Source organism: Bombina bombina, chromosome 5 (assembly GCF_027579735.1).
Source record: "Bombina bombina isolate aBomBom1 chromosome 5, aBomBom1.pri, whole genome shotgun sequence".
Classification (NCBI taxonomy): domain Eukaryota; kingdom Metazoa; phylum Chordata; class Amphibia; order Anura; family Bombinatoridae; genus Bombina; species Bombina bombina.
The window spans coordinates 1,052,631,829-1,052,647,052 of record NC_069503.1 but is presented as its reverse complement, the minus strand read 5'-3'; the positions used below and the strand labels follow the sequence as shown (position 1 = coordinate 1,052,647,052).

The window sequence follows — 15,224 nt, the reverse complement described above, 5'->3', positions numbered from 1 at the left end:
ATAGAGAGTGGAAGCATTGCAATTTTACAGTTTCTTGCACAGTTTAAAAGTTACATAACAAATATAAGGTCCAAGATGGCGGCGCCCAGTGTGAAGATGCAGAATGTCAATACTTATTACTTGTAAGGGGTTAAAATAAGAGAATGACTTTGAAGACAGCTGCAGGCACCGGATGAAAAACAATACCATGGTGAGAAGTAACCATTCTATTGTAGTTGTACTCAGCAGTTTAACGTCCCTTTAATTGTCAGTTGCACTTCCTGTACACGTCAAAATAAAAATTCACAGCTTTAACTTAACCTCTCTTTATGAAAATGTGTTATTACCGTGTTTAATTAGTACTCTTTGATATGCATGATACACATTTGTTTTTATTTTATCAGCGAAGTACAGCTTTACACTGAAAGTAAAAACTTGAGCATAATTACCAATATACATGGGGGCAGAATGTACAGGATTTTAAAGTCTTCCTTCCTGTCATATAAATCCAAGTAGAATTCTCTCTAAACACTGACACAATTAACTAGTATGTCATAATATGGTTTAACCATTTATTTAGCAAGGAATATGAAATATACTGAATTAGGGCTGAAAAAAGAACAAATAGAAAATATCAAGGGTTGGCATTGGTAACATCTCTTCCTATTCCAAGTATCCATACCTTAGAGTCAATCACAGCTAAGCCTGAATCTCAACAGTATACTATTCAGTGCCAGTAATACGTTTAGTTCACTTGACAGCTGGGTTCGTGCCGTATAGCAACAGATGCTCTGGACCTGCATTTCTGTATTCTCTTTTGATGCAGGTGAATTTAGGCGTGCTGTGGCATTACCATTATCTCATCAGCTTCTAGTGGCAGATCTAACACTGTGTCCCTGAGCAAGTTCTAACCAGTGCAACACAAAACACAGGAATCACTAGATCTCATAGATTGGAAGCATCACATCTAATTTGATGAGTAGTGTCAGCATATTTTCCTCCAAAAACATATAGTCACACACAGAAGTAAACAAAAGATCCCTGTTTCTCAACAATTTTTTTCAGAAACCTGTGACTGCAAAATATTAAAATGAGTGTCTCGATGAGGACAGAAATATCAGCCAGTGCACTATCTGGAAGTTGAATATGAGGATATCTAAGATATTCAGCAGATCATGTTGAGATCTTGCCCAGAACAATACACAATATATGTGACCAAACATGGCTGATGCCCAAAAGTTCCTCAACATTATCTTATTTTCAATTAAGCACAGGACAAGTATAGAGCCATTCTTGTTCAGAGGAGATGCAGAGCCTCTTCTCAAATATATTATAATAAATTTATATCACACTGTACTGTACCGCTTTTGGTTTCTGGCTTCATTACAAACATTAAGCTTCTTTCTGTTTGTATTTCTATTATGACCCAGGGCAAAGACTCCCTAAGGGTGATGGGGGAAACCAGACGTGGACTCCTTGTCCAATGTTCTTAGTTGGATATGGCTGCACCTGGCTGATGAGGCCGAAACGATCATCTGGGGTTGCCATTTCTCTTGTTGAGAGGAGAATTGCCTGGCATTTTGGGGCTGGACTGACCTTCTTAGGCGGGATCAGACTGATATACTTCAGGAAAGTTTTCCTCTTTGAAAAGCACAATTGGGCAAAAGGAAGCTACTTCCAGGTGGTAACCGGGGCATAGAACAAGCTATCGAGCTGTTGTTCGTTCCTGGCAGACTGCTTCTCTTTCTGTTTGTCTTCATTACAGACATGTAAGGAATCATGACTACAAACCCACTAGCCTTTATCACACAGTCCTATGACATCATTCACACTGTTTTCACTATGTCACTGTTATATGAAAGATCCTCATGTTTTGCATATACATTTTTATATAGTTCTAGTTATGTAAACTAAATATATGAGCTTCATTTATAAATGATACTTCCTTAAGTGTCCTGAACGCTTTAAGTTGTTTTCCCTCTTTTTTACCCATTAAAGAATCACTTCTACATCACTTTTGATATTTATTTTCCATAAAAGGATTTATGTTTTCTTATTATTATTATGTTTTCTTCTTATTCACTGGTATCAGCCTTTCTCTTTATTCTTCTCTCTAAAATAAATATTTGTTACCTTATAAAAAAATGTGTGACGGTTAATTATTATATTTTTTTCTTAGTCAGTTTCTGCTTTTACACATCATACAAACATCAAGTTAATTGAAGAAAATAAACAAATAAAATAATCATCAATAAATATTGTGTTATTATTTTTTATAACTTTTTATGGGACCTGACCTTCTTCAGGAAGTTTGTTTCCAGTGTTGTCCTCTTTACGATTTGATTTTGTTTTAGCTGAATTTGTTGATTTTCTTTTTTTCTCTAACTCCTTTACTGAAAATAAAAAAAATTACAAAATTACACTAAAACAACAGAAATTAGTTACATCAATGTAATAATACAAAATTGTATTCAATAGATAGATGATACAATTTAGTTAATGATTTTTTTTTTAAAAAATATAATTTTATATATGTGTGTGTGTATATATGTATGTATGGTATATATATATATATATATATATATATATACACACATACTGTATATACACATTATATGTTTATATAATATCTATTACTGTATTATTGTATACTATATCTAATCTATATATCTGTGTCTCACTATTTATCTATCTACAGTATCTATCTATCTATCTATCTATCTATATGTCTATCTATCTATCTGCCTGTCTCTCTTTCTATATATCTATCAATCATCTATCGATCATCTATTTCTCTGCCTGTCTATTCATATAGATCAGATACTATGAAAGGTCATGGGAGTGTTGAGCACAAAGAGGCTCTCTGATATTAGAAAGGCCGACTGAGACATAAGAGACAAGTTGCAACTAAATTAATGTAACTATAAAAAGGAAAGTGTGTACAAATCTTAAATATTTTCATGTAGGAAGAAATATATTTTTTGAATATGTGATAGAATAATAGAGAGTTATGATCATGTTATGAACATGTAATATAAAATTAAGTACCCCTGGCTGGAAGAGAATTTCTTCTCACTGGTGGTCAAGGGATTAAACAAAATTACTGAAGGCCATTGATTTTATGTGCATGTCTATATAAGACTAATTATAGAAAAGATTGGTGTACTTGTATTTTAACACCCTTACACCTATTCAAGTCTATAGATGATAACAATATATCTTCAGTATTCTACTATAGATTTGCGTTTAAATGCCTTGGAAGATTACATACTTTTAAACTCTCCTTGAACTGGTTTGCTTTCATCATCTTCATTAAATGCAATGATCTGTACAATGTAGCTTCGGCTGGGATCAAGACTCTGAATGATTGCTTTAGTTGCAGTGTTTTGAAGATTTAGTTGGTTGGTTTTCCCACCTGAAAATATGAAGACATTTAGTCAAGTATCTCATCGTTATGGCATAATTAAATTACTGATAACAATGAAATTATCAATGAACTTTCCACAAAGTGAATCTTATGTTCATGATAATTGTCAACTCAGTTAAAAAAACTATGTTGCAGAAAGCAATCAGTTTGCTACACAAATGTTATTCTTTATATTATACCAAATCCACAGAAAAACAGAGAGTTGCACTCAACTGGGCTTAGAACAGAAGCTGGAAAAACGTCCTTGCTTAGTCACTCCATACTCCCAGGGTACAATCTATTTCTGCACACTATGCCTGTCACAAAGGTAAAATTTTGGCCTCTATGGGCCTCGTCAGTAAGGTGCAGTTGCATCGAGGCCACGTCTGGTTGCCCCTTTTACTCTTAGGGAGACCTGCAAGGAGGCCACGTCTGGTTGCCTGTTTTACTGTACTGTATTTTGATAAGTAATAACATTTATTGATAAAAATGTACATTATTGCTATGACAGTGTAATTTGTCTAAAATACTGTATGCAAATAGTACATTATAACAAAAACGTATTAGCATTCTGGAAGTAAGACTTTATTTGGGTCTAACTGGATAAAGGTACCCTGAAATGTTTGTAATTTGAGAGATGCTCAACTTACTTTTTATGACAAAATAAAGCTAATAAAAATGTTTAAAGTTAGTTATAATGAATGAACTAGATATATTTCGGTACAAGTAATTCACAGTCCCCATAATTTTTCTGTTTGGAATATTATTTAAAGATAAAACAGATACTAAACAGAGAACACAAAGGAGATGTGCTGTTGGCCTTTTTTTATGCTGTGGCATCATCAGGAAGGGCAGAGCCAAGAATCCAGTGAGCAGTGAGGCAAAATGATGCAATGTATATATATATAATATATTTGGTGCTGCTTTTAATCACGTTTGGGAGACTATATAATTTCTGTTTTCTATACATAACACAGCTATCTACCAGTGGAAGTTTTAAGGAGTGCAGTCCCATTCATTACTTTAGCACCCCAAAACCTTAAAGATCACAGGCGTCCTAAATTTTCATGCTAGTGCCTTTGATATTTAATTTTGTGGTCTTTTGTTTGCACAGTTAGTTCCTACTCAAAGCTTCGTAATATATCTATTCTAATTTCTTGTGTTTGATGCAATTTTTCCAATAAAGATCCTTTTATTTGCCATTTGTTTAGAGATGCATTTTTAATACTGTACATTCTTTTTTCCATCTGATTGACAAGATGCAATCTCCCTAAGTCATGCAGGCAGAATGTCATTTTCCTCCTTCAGTTCTGTTTGTGATCCTACACCAAATTACGCATAAGTAATATGCCCTTTAGGCCTGGAATGTTTTTGAGAAGCAGCAATGTACTTTACAAGAAATAGCCTAATTTTCTTTCTTAAGTTTCCTCATAAACTTTCTTTCTTTCTTTATGGTTTAATGTGGCAAAACAAATCACCACAGGATAGGGTAAGCTGCACGGACACTTTCGTATTGTTGATATATTTAATGTGGTTTGTGATTTATTTTGACTTTTCAAGTGTTATAAGTCGTAGTACACCCTGAAGTGAAAAATATATATCATTTGACATTCAGAGCTGTTAACACACATTTTCATTAGGTGTATTGTGTTTGGATATGGCGGTAGGGGGATATATTTTTAATACCGACACCATGGAACAGGAAGCTAATACTAATCTGGACAGTCTTTTTTTTTAAATGGATACTTTGTTGAAGAAAGACACTAGAATAGAAATGGATATAAAAAGCTTCCAGATGTACAATAAGGCCCAGCGTATACCATGTGGGCTACGTATAAAAAAGTTTCCTTCCTTTCAGGTGACTAATCAGGCTTTCATTGATAAATGGAACAATATTCTCACAGAGTGCTTTTTAGCATTAATTGATCTACTTATAGAATACAAAAGACACTACTTCAGGAATGAGTGATGATAAGTTAGAAATGCAGTCATATTTACGCCCCCTGTGTGAAAATCCAGATTTTGCCAAATATGACACTAAGCTTCAAAAGGTTATTACTGAATTTAAAAATAACTTCTGGCACTTCAAGAAACAAAAAATATTAAGAGACAAACAGGACTATGAACTTAATAAAGTGAATAAATGGACTGTGACAGATACAAGAAGGCGATATAGAAGGCACTTACAAAGGTCGAGGTACTGACTATAAAAAAGTGAGATTTGCGGAGACTGATACTGAATATGACTATGACTCTTCGGATAACAGGTGAAACAACAGTGGGAGTAGTTTCTTTTGCTCTTAATACCCATGATGCATTACCTTCCACCTCAAATACCTCACAGTCAAAAAACGAGAGGGGACAACAGAAGTCCACTGTACGAAGTTGTTGTTGATATATTACGAAGCTTTGAGTAGGAACTAACTATGCAAACAAAAGACCACAACATTAACACGCAGAGGGGTACATGGAAGGTCTGGAAGGTCAAAATCGGGATCCAGAGACATTGATACCAAAGTCTCGGTGGTATCCACAGAGAAGGAGAGCCACACAGTTTCAGAAATATGCATAGATACCAATAATGTTAATAATCTTTCATCCTTTGATTTATCCCAGACACAGATAGAGGTATTGTCTTTGGGCCTTGGTTTTTCTCCTACCTCGCACTTTAATTTAATTGATACTGTTGTTGATCTGAACAGATTTGTGAGATCACTTGTTCTCAAGAAACATTTCTTGGGGGCCATGGATATGGGTCAAGGTGTGAAAGGTAGGGACAAACCATGTCCCATTAGATGTGGTTTTGATTTTTCAGATGAATGTTCTGTTTTAGACCTCATGGCATTGGATAGAGAGAATTTAGAATTTTATTCGCATATAGATGGGGAAATTCAGGATATAAACAAAATAAAGGGGAAATCTAAATTGTATCCCCTAAATGATAGATCTAGCACCAGACAATTCTATTTCAGACAATGCTATTTTACTATGTGTATATAAAGCCAGGCAGCCTCATTCTATGCAGTCTTGATTTGAGTTTTGGTTGAAAAACAAGATAGAAGTGGTTCCAACCCTGCTCCATTTCGGCTGACCATCCATAATATATGGAGTGAGTATACTGCACATATAACATTTGGCTTAAATATATTGGTTAAGTCCTCCTTTCCTTTATTTAGTGGAAATCTCTACATTGATCTATATACTTGTACTAAGACCAGCGCCATCTGTACACCTTCAAACAATTCATACTGTTCAGTCTTTTGGGAGAGACTGCAAGAAGGCAGCGATCTGGATTATTAGGAGAGTATTGTTTCTTTGTCATTTGTGCAAGATTATTGTACATAACATCTTATTATAATCTGCATCTTTTTCTGAATATTTCTTTATTGATACATAGAGAAGTACCTCCTCAAGTGACCTATTTATTCATTATATCAAAGATAATTTTACTTTCACACTAGAAGGCAAGAATTCTTCTAAAGTGCGCATAAAACCCCCCCACACTGTGTATTTTAATGGAGTTTCCAATTGTCCTATGGCACTTTTCTAATTAGTGATATCAATCTCAATATCCCGTCCTCATCCATTTATGTTCCCAGATTACTAAAACTCTTTTCATTTACACCTGGGGGATATTACTAAAAAATATGTTTAATGTGTCTAATTCTACAAAAAAGATGGGCCGCCTAATTCATACACAGCATAGCATCACATAAATTCTGCCATTATCTTTGTAGTCAAATGTACAAAAAATAGGGAAAAGGCTCCCTGAAAAGAAATGCTGATTAGCACTCTTTGCCCAGACTGGTTGTAGAGGCAAAAATTTTGTTAAAATATAACTTTTATTGAACAATTAAGAGATGGGAAAGTACAAACAAATTAAAATCCCTATCATAGCCTTAAGAGATATATTTATTAGAGTGTGCCCCTAATTCTGGCAATTGGTCTTTTTACATTAATATCAAGTTGGGCAACACTATATAAAATTAAAGAATTCTATAACAAACATTCTTTGTTTGGGAACAGTGCTGAGACTGTTGTGAACTGGAGTCTAATGGGCTTGTACCTACATAGCATACCATTTGGGTAATTCTAGCGAGATAATAATGTATTGGAGCAGATAATATTTTGGTTGATTAAAACAACATTATGTTGCAGTGCGTTCCTTGAGGCAAGTATGGTTCACAAATTGACTAATACATCTGTTTTTATACGGTGTTCAGTATAAGCATTTCTTGTTTTTATCACATCACATGTATGTCAAATGGTGTGTGTTGTTTATTGTGTGACACAACCTATTCTGTAACTGGCCTATCTCCAGTTATATATCTGTAATTGTTGGTAATATCAATCAACTAGAATGTGTGTTAAATATATATTTAAGTCTGGTCCACATTGACTTTAGCTCCACAATGTATTATAAATAAATGAACAATGTACTTCAAATAATACAAACAGTTTGAGAGTTGTCAGGTTACTGTCTGTATTTGCATGAATCGTGTCTTATTTGTCTTATGTTTGCTTCCACAATGGGTGGAATTTATTAGACCATATTATTTTTGTAAATTATATTTACGGTCACCTTGTGAAAATGTTAACGTTTTTAAGATGTGGTTATATTAGTCAATTTGTGAACCATACTTGCCACGAGGAACGCACTGCAACATAGTGTTGTTTAAATCAACCACAATATTATCTGCTCCATTACATTATTATCTCGCTAGAATTACCCAAATGGTATGCTATGTAGGTACAAATCCATTAGACTCTAGTTCACAACAGTCTCACCACTGTTCCCAAACAAAGAATGTTTGTTAGAGAATTCTTTAATTTTATATAGTGTCGCCCAACATGATATTAAAGGGACATGAAACCCAAACATTTTCTTTCATGATTCAGATAGAGAATACAACTTTAAACAACTTTCTAATTTACTTCTATTATATAATTTGTTTCATTCTCTTGGTATCAGTTGTCGAAGGAGCACCAATGCACTACTGGTTTCTAACAGAAAACATGGGTGAGCCAATGACAATAGGTATATATATGCAGTCACCAATCAGCAGCTAGAAGCTAGGTTCTTTGCTGCTCCTGAGCTTATCTAGATAAACTTATTAGCAAAGGTTAAGAAGAGAAGGAAGCAAATTAAATAATAGAAGTAAATTGGAAAGTTATTTAAAATTGTATTCTCTATCTGAATCATGAAAGAAAATTTTTGGGTTTCATGTCCCTTTAATGTAAAAAGGCCAATTGCCAGAATTAGGGGCACACTCTAATAAATATATCTCTTAAGACTATGATAGGGATTTTAATTTGTTTGTACTTTCCCATCTCTTAATCGTTCAATAAAAGTTATATTTTAACACAATTTTTGCCTCTACAACCGGTCTGGGCAAAGAGTGCTAATCAGCATTTCTTTTCAGGGAGCCTTTTTCCCTATTTTTTGTACATTTGATACAGTAAGAAAATAAATTTTATTAATGATACTGATACACAAAGTATTGTAAAAATATAGATAACTGAGGAGCTTGCCTTAATAGTGCCCTTGTCATTTTGTGTTTAGTGTATCTTTGTAGTCAAGTTGATCTCAGTTCTGAAGTGTAAATCATAATATATTGGATGAACCACACAATAATTCTACGTTCAATAACATTCTATTAATGATACTAAACATAGTAATATGATATTACTATGTTTAGTATCATTAATATGTGTCCTATTTAAAAAAAATACTTATCTGACTATATTTTTGTGGAGAACATTCAGCTCTCAGTGTAAGGAAGCTATATGTGGAAGGAATATTTTACTATTCAAATAAACTTTCAATATATCAGGATAAATGTTCAGTATTTGTAAATGTATATTGGGTACTAGTATGGGTTTGAAGCCTCATAGAGTATTATTGCAAATAATGCAAACTACCAAAAATATTGTGTATTCTTGTAAACATTTCAGTGTAATGGTCATACATTTTAAGTTATATTTGATGTTCATACTTTGCATGAATACCCAAATGAAATGCACCCATGAATGTACTCTGTTATGTAAAATGAACAAACAGTGTAAAGTTGCTCTTTGAAAATGTTGTAAAGTACTACTTCTAGTGCCTCAATCTAGAGCTTGATGTAAATGAGTCACTTTGACAGACAGCAGTGTGTTAGTCCCAGGCTTAAAATATACCAAGTGCCAAATCACCATGGTAACTAAAAAATCTTTACCTGTCTATTTCCTAATATATAAAAACACATTTTAAAGCTTTCTGCTAGTACCTCTGTGATTCTTTATGTAAACAGTTTCTACCTGTACACAGATTATATTATAATAGTTATTTTTTATTGGTAGGAATCTAAAATATTTCTTACAGCAAATAATAACATTTGGCTTTTCATTTGAACTTAGCATCTATTTTTTTTTTAACAAACATATATTATTTCAACAATTCAGATTTAAGCAGTACCAAGATGAACATGAATTAAACATTCACTTGCCTGATTTAGGTGTGATAAGCAGTTTATATCCTTCAACTTTATCTTTGGATGATTTCCATGATATTTGTACACTGTCATGAGATACAACATGAAACCTCAGCCTGGTTGGAGAAGTCACTACAAAAGTGAACAGAAATCATGGTTTTGTAATGTGAAACAATGTTTATTGTTTAACAAAACTCAGACACATATACAACCCATAGCCCAAATATACATTTTGTTATCTATAACGGCACCCATAGTTTTGACAATCAATTACAAAGGTTACGATCTTGCATGTCACACCAAGTATAGATGCTATTAAATTTATATTAGAACAAGACAAGTCATGTTAGAAAGAGGTTAGCATTTATGCAAGCAACATAGATAACAAAGGTTAAAAAAGATTGACAAATCCCGAAATTACTTTACAAGTTTTTTTTTTTAAAAAAGGAGCTTTTCCTAATTGCATACTGAACTCCTACCATGTTAATATTATTTACATAAAATACTCAATAATTATTATTCCGTAGGTGATACTATTTTTTAGATTCATGCCGGTGAAATCTACATAACAGGGAATGAATTCTGTGCAGTCATAAAAATGTGCAAGATGGTCTTATTTCTCAAAAATAAATTAGAAGGAAATATAAGGTTACCAATAATATTTTAGATCTGAGCAACGTAGGCAAATTATGCATGTATGTGCTATACAAATGTACTATAATAAATTTCAAGATGAAAAGGGCAAAATTATGTATATGCATTATGATAAAACTAAGATACAAGAAGGAATAAACAAATACAAATAATGCAAAGTATTGCTTCAGCAACATATAATTAACAAAATAACACAGAAATTATGTATATACGTTTTTTTTATTTATTTTACTTATTTTGTTTATTTTCTTTTTTTTTTGTTTTAATAATTACATATAAAAAATAGAAATAAACATATGCATATTTTTATGACTTCACAGGGGCCATTCCCATGGTTCTTCATTATGAGTTGTAATGGCGGAGTAAGTTATATTTATTATATATTATTGGATGTTATAATTTAAATTTCTAAATTTAACATAGAAAAAAAGTAATTGAAAGAAGTTCTTAAAAAGTACATAAATATTATTCTTTTAGGTTTTTGGTTATTCTAAATAAGAATTTTTTATTTTATTTAATTTAAAATTAAAACATAGATTACAAGTCTGATAATAACAACAATTGATATATATCATTATCGTTGTTATTTTTGGACATAGATTAATGATTACTTGTAGCATTTACAAACTTTTGCAAAGGTTACAACTCACACTGGCTTCATGAAACTATAGGCAAGTTTAAACAGGAATGTATAGAATGTAATCTTTATATTAGCAACACTATTACTAAGAACTTCAGATCAGCAGTAGTAATTGTATATAACTTTAAGTTTTTACTTTAGGTGATACTGATTGCTTGAGGAAATAATCAATCAGTTCTTGATAACCCTGAGGTATAGCATTGATATAGCTTGTTAATGAAGCTACATACTTTCCATTCTTTATTTGCAAGGTTAAAAAAAAAATGACTTATATATTATATATTAAAAACAATATGCAAATATTAAGAAAATGTAAATGTAAAAAAATTAGATAATTCACATAAAAATACAAACAAAACCACCACCAAAAAGACAACCCATATCCAAATACATTTATTCAACCATCCACTTGTAGGAAGACCATTTTACATAAACAGTTATATGTCCTCAAAGAATAAAGATGTGCCAACTGCATAACATAGCTAGATGGTTGTTTATGTATAAATATTAGCTTTATTAAAAAGTCTAAAATTTTAACATAATTCCGTCAAAAATGATTTAAATGTGAAATTTTGCAGTTTATAAATATATTTTATCTTTTTTAATACAATAATATTAAATGTGATTCTTTTTAATTTTTTCATAAAATGTTTCACCCATTATTTGAATTTATAGCCACTCTTTAAAAATGTATTTTATTGCATCTAGTTATGTAAACCGCACATTGGCACATGTACAACAAACAACTACGACACAAATCTACACATATCAGGCAATAAATATGTTCTCAGATGAATTTACCAACCTGTTCTTTTGTATCGCTATGTCTGTGAGCACTTAATGTCTGCGGAATGAAACCTAATTTCTTTTGATTAAAATAAAAATAAAAGCTGGAAAAAAAACTTTCTTTTCTAAATCAAATTATTTTTAAAAAATAGAGAAATAAACATTTTACACTGGAAAAAGTGTCAATGGACAATTTGAATGGAAAAATAAAACATTCAATAAAGCTGTGGAAAAAAAAACATTTTTACATTTAAATTAACAAAGATTGTAAGATTTACATAAGTATTTTAAAATGTGCTGTTGTGTTAAATAAGATAACTATCCATTACTTCAAAGCAAAGATGTTTTACCATATATGCTATTTTGATTAATTTGCTTATTATTCAGAAAATTGGTCATGTCCCAGATTGAAAAGTGAGTGTCCAGTTGGCTTTTCAATTACCTTTTGGAAAACATTCAGCCAAACAATAAAAATTTTGTTTTATATATATATATATATATATATATATATATATATATATATATATATATATATATATATATATCTGTAGATAGATAGATGTACAAACGGAAGGAAAGCAAATTTGATCAACATTAACATTAACCTTCTCTATGAGTTAACAAGCTGTTTAATCAGTTTAAAGAAGCCATAACATAGCAATTGAATAATTATTTACTGTTAAGCATAACTAATTAACCACAAACAATATGCATTTAATCATTTAGCTATATATATTTGCATTGCTAATTAGGTACTTGAATTACCAAATTTTGCCAAAGGCTCCTTCAATTTCAAACAAGTTATCGGAACATTTCTACTGTTAAAATTAAAAAAAATCACTAAAACTTAATAAATTCAGAACTCTTTTTGTGCATGAAGTAGCCTTGTTTCTATGCCAAAAGAAATGAAAGCCTCACCCAAAAATAATATTCATTTTACCTAGTTTGCAGATCTTTTGGTCTTAACAAAGCAATAAATAGATTTTTTGAGACATTCCTTGGCTGGGCTACTTCATAAAAATGGGATTCTAACATGTGTAAACTTGTCTTATTTAATTCTCTTCAAGGTTTCATATATAGAGGTGGAAATATAGTGTGTAAAATGATACTGAATGTATCAACTATACTCTCTAAACAAGTACTTTTAGGGTCTATGAACAGAAAAATAAAGTATGAGTATATTTAGGATAATTATTTTTTTCCTTTCTAGTAGAACTCAAGACTTGAGTTCCATAGTATTAACTCAAACCTTACTGTACACTAGGTATGACAAATCAAACTTCTGTTATTTAAAGGGATACTAAACCCAATTTTTTTTTCTTTCATGGTTCAGACAGAGCATGCAATTTTAAGAAACTTTATAATTTACGCCTATTATAATTTTTTCTTCGTTCTCTTGCTATCTTTATTTGAAAAAGAAGGCATCTAAGCTAAGGAGCCAATGAATTTTTGGTTCAGACCCTGGACATCAATTGTTGGTTCAGACCCTGGACATCACTTGTTTAATGGTGGATGCATTTATCCACCAATCAGCAAAACAACCCAGGTTGTGAACCAAAAATGGGCCGGCTTCTAAACTTACATTCTTGCTTTTCAAATAAAGCTATCAAGAGAATAAAGAAAAATTGATAATAGGAGTAAATTAGAAAGTTACTTAGAATTGCATGCTCTATCTGAATCATGAAAGAAAAATGTGGGTTCAGTGCCACTTTAAGGAATGTGTCCTGGGAAAATTATTTCATTTTAGAAAGATTAACACCTGAAATTCTTATAATTAATTTATTAATTATTTGTTTAATATTCTTGAGATCTCTTTCATAATTTGTTTTATAGTTATATGCAATAAGTATCATATAAGGCCATTCAAAGACTACATAGTCACCAAGTTAAAGGAATATGAAACCCAATTTTTTCTTTCTTTCATAATTCAGATAGAGCATGCAATATTAATCAACTTTCTAATGTACTCCTATTATCAATTTTTCTTTGTTCTCTTGGTATCTTTATTTGAAAAAAGCAGGAATGTAAGCTTAGGAGCCATCCCATTTATGGTTAGGCATCTGGGTAGTGCCTGCTGATTGGGGGCTAGCTCTACCCAGGGTGCTTTTTTTCCTCTGGGGTGTTTTTTTTCTCACTTTTTTGCTCCATTGACTTCTTTGGGGGAATAGGATATTTTACGCACATTATTGTAAGTTCAGCTTCTAATGTGCATTGAGTTACTACTCAAGCTATAATTTTTTATTTTCAACTTGTAATACAAGCACAACCTGACGTGCGCAAAAAGCTGACTGCTAGCGCAGTTAACACTCAAGTAGCCACGTTAAATAGCCCTCCACTTGTAATCTGGCCCTTAATGTTTTAGATATAAGCCTGTAAAGCAATTTACAGTTTAATATCTAGCATATCTATCTATCTATCTATCTATCTATCTATCAATCCATCTTTATTTATTTATATTTTAGGGATGTAAACAATTCTGTATTTAGAAACTATATACATTCGTGTGATATTTAAATTATATTCACATTTATGATTTACAGACTGTGGATTTTACAGATGTTGGGATATTTTGATTTACAGCTTAGTTTTGCTGTATTATGGCTAAAACAACCTTCAAATTTTTCTTATATTATTACACCAACTAAATATAATTTATTTTATTACTGTTAAATTCTATTAATTGTAATTTATTCATTGGATTTGGTGGTTTTGCTATTGAAAATTTATTTAGCCAGATGATTAAAAACTACGACAAAAATCAACCATACAATAAAATACCTTAATATTTGTGCAAAATGTTTAAGTGGAATACAATCTGATTTACTTTTCTTAGAGAACGAACCAGAACTTGTCTGGAAATACACAAACGCTGTAAAGAAATAAGAATTTTATAAAGCTTCTGACTGGCCGAGGCAACCAAGCCCTTTGGTACATTGAAAGGATTATATGACATAAATATTTTCTTTGATAAATTATATAAAAATGATAAGATATAAGACTGTATGGATAATCTATACTGTTACAATAAAATTGTTCTTATTGATATAATATTTATCCAAATAGATAGGAAAGTCTAGGATTTACACATTGGACTTTTTCACCATTATTAATAACGTCATAAACTGTTAAAGATCAAACATTAAAACAGTAAACTATGGCACATATTAGGAACAGACATGTTTGCAGTTTACACAGTAAGTTTAACAGTGACAGATCTGTAATATTATATAATGTGTAAACAAACACTGTATTTACATCTGCACACCAGATACTTTTTATTAGGTAT

General features: G+C 31.5%; 1 protein-coding gene across 3 annotated transcripts in view; it reads right to left on the bottom strand.

The window, feature by feature from the left end:
• The window catches only part of COL14A1 (collagen type XIV alpha 1 chain), a 251,509-nt gene that overhangs the window by 213,105 nt on the left and 23,180 nt on the right, over positions 1–15,224 (bottom strand). The window contains exons 3-5 of one of the 3 annotated variants that reach the window (XM_053715323.1): positions 9,874–9,990; positions 3,251–3,394; positions 2,277–2,372 (exon numbers count right to left, since the gene is read on the bottom strand). The exons of the other annotated variants lie outside the window; for them this stretch is intronic. Of the exons in view, the coding sequence (XP_053571298.1) occupies positions 2,277–2,372; positions 3,251–3,394; positions 9,874–9,990 (357 nt within the window). The remainder of the gene's footprint in view (positions 1–2,276; positions 2,373–3,250; positions 3,395–9,873; positions 9,991–15,224) is intronic. 3 annotated transcript variants of the gene reach the window in all.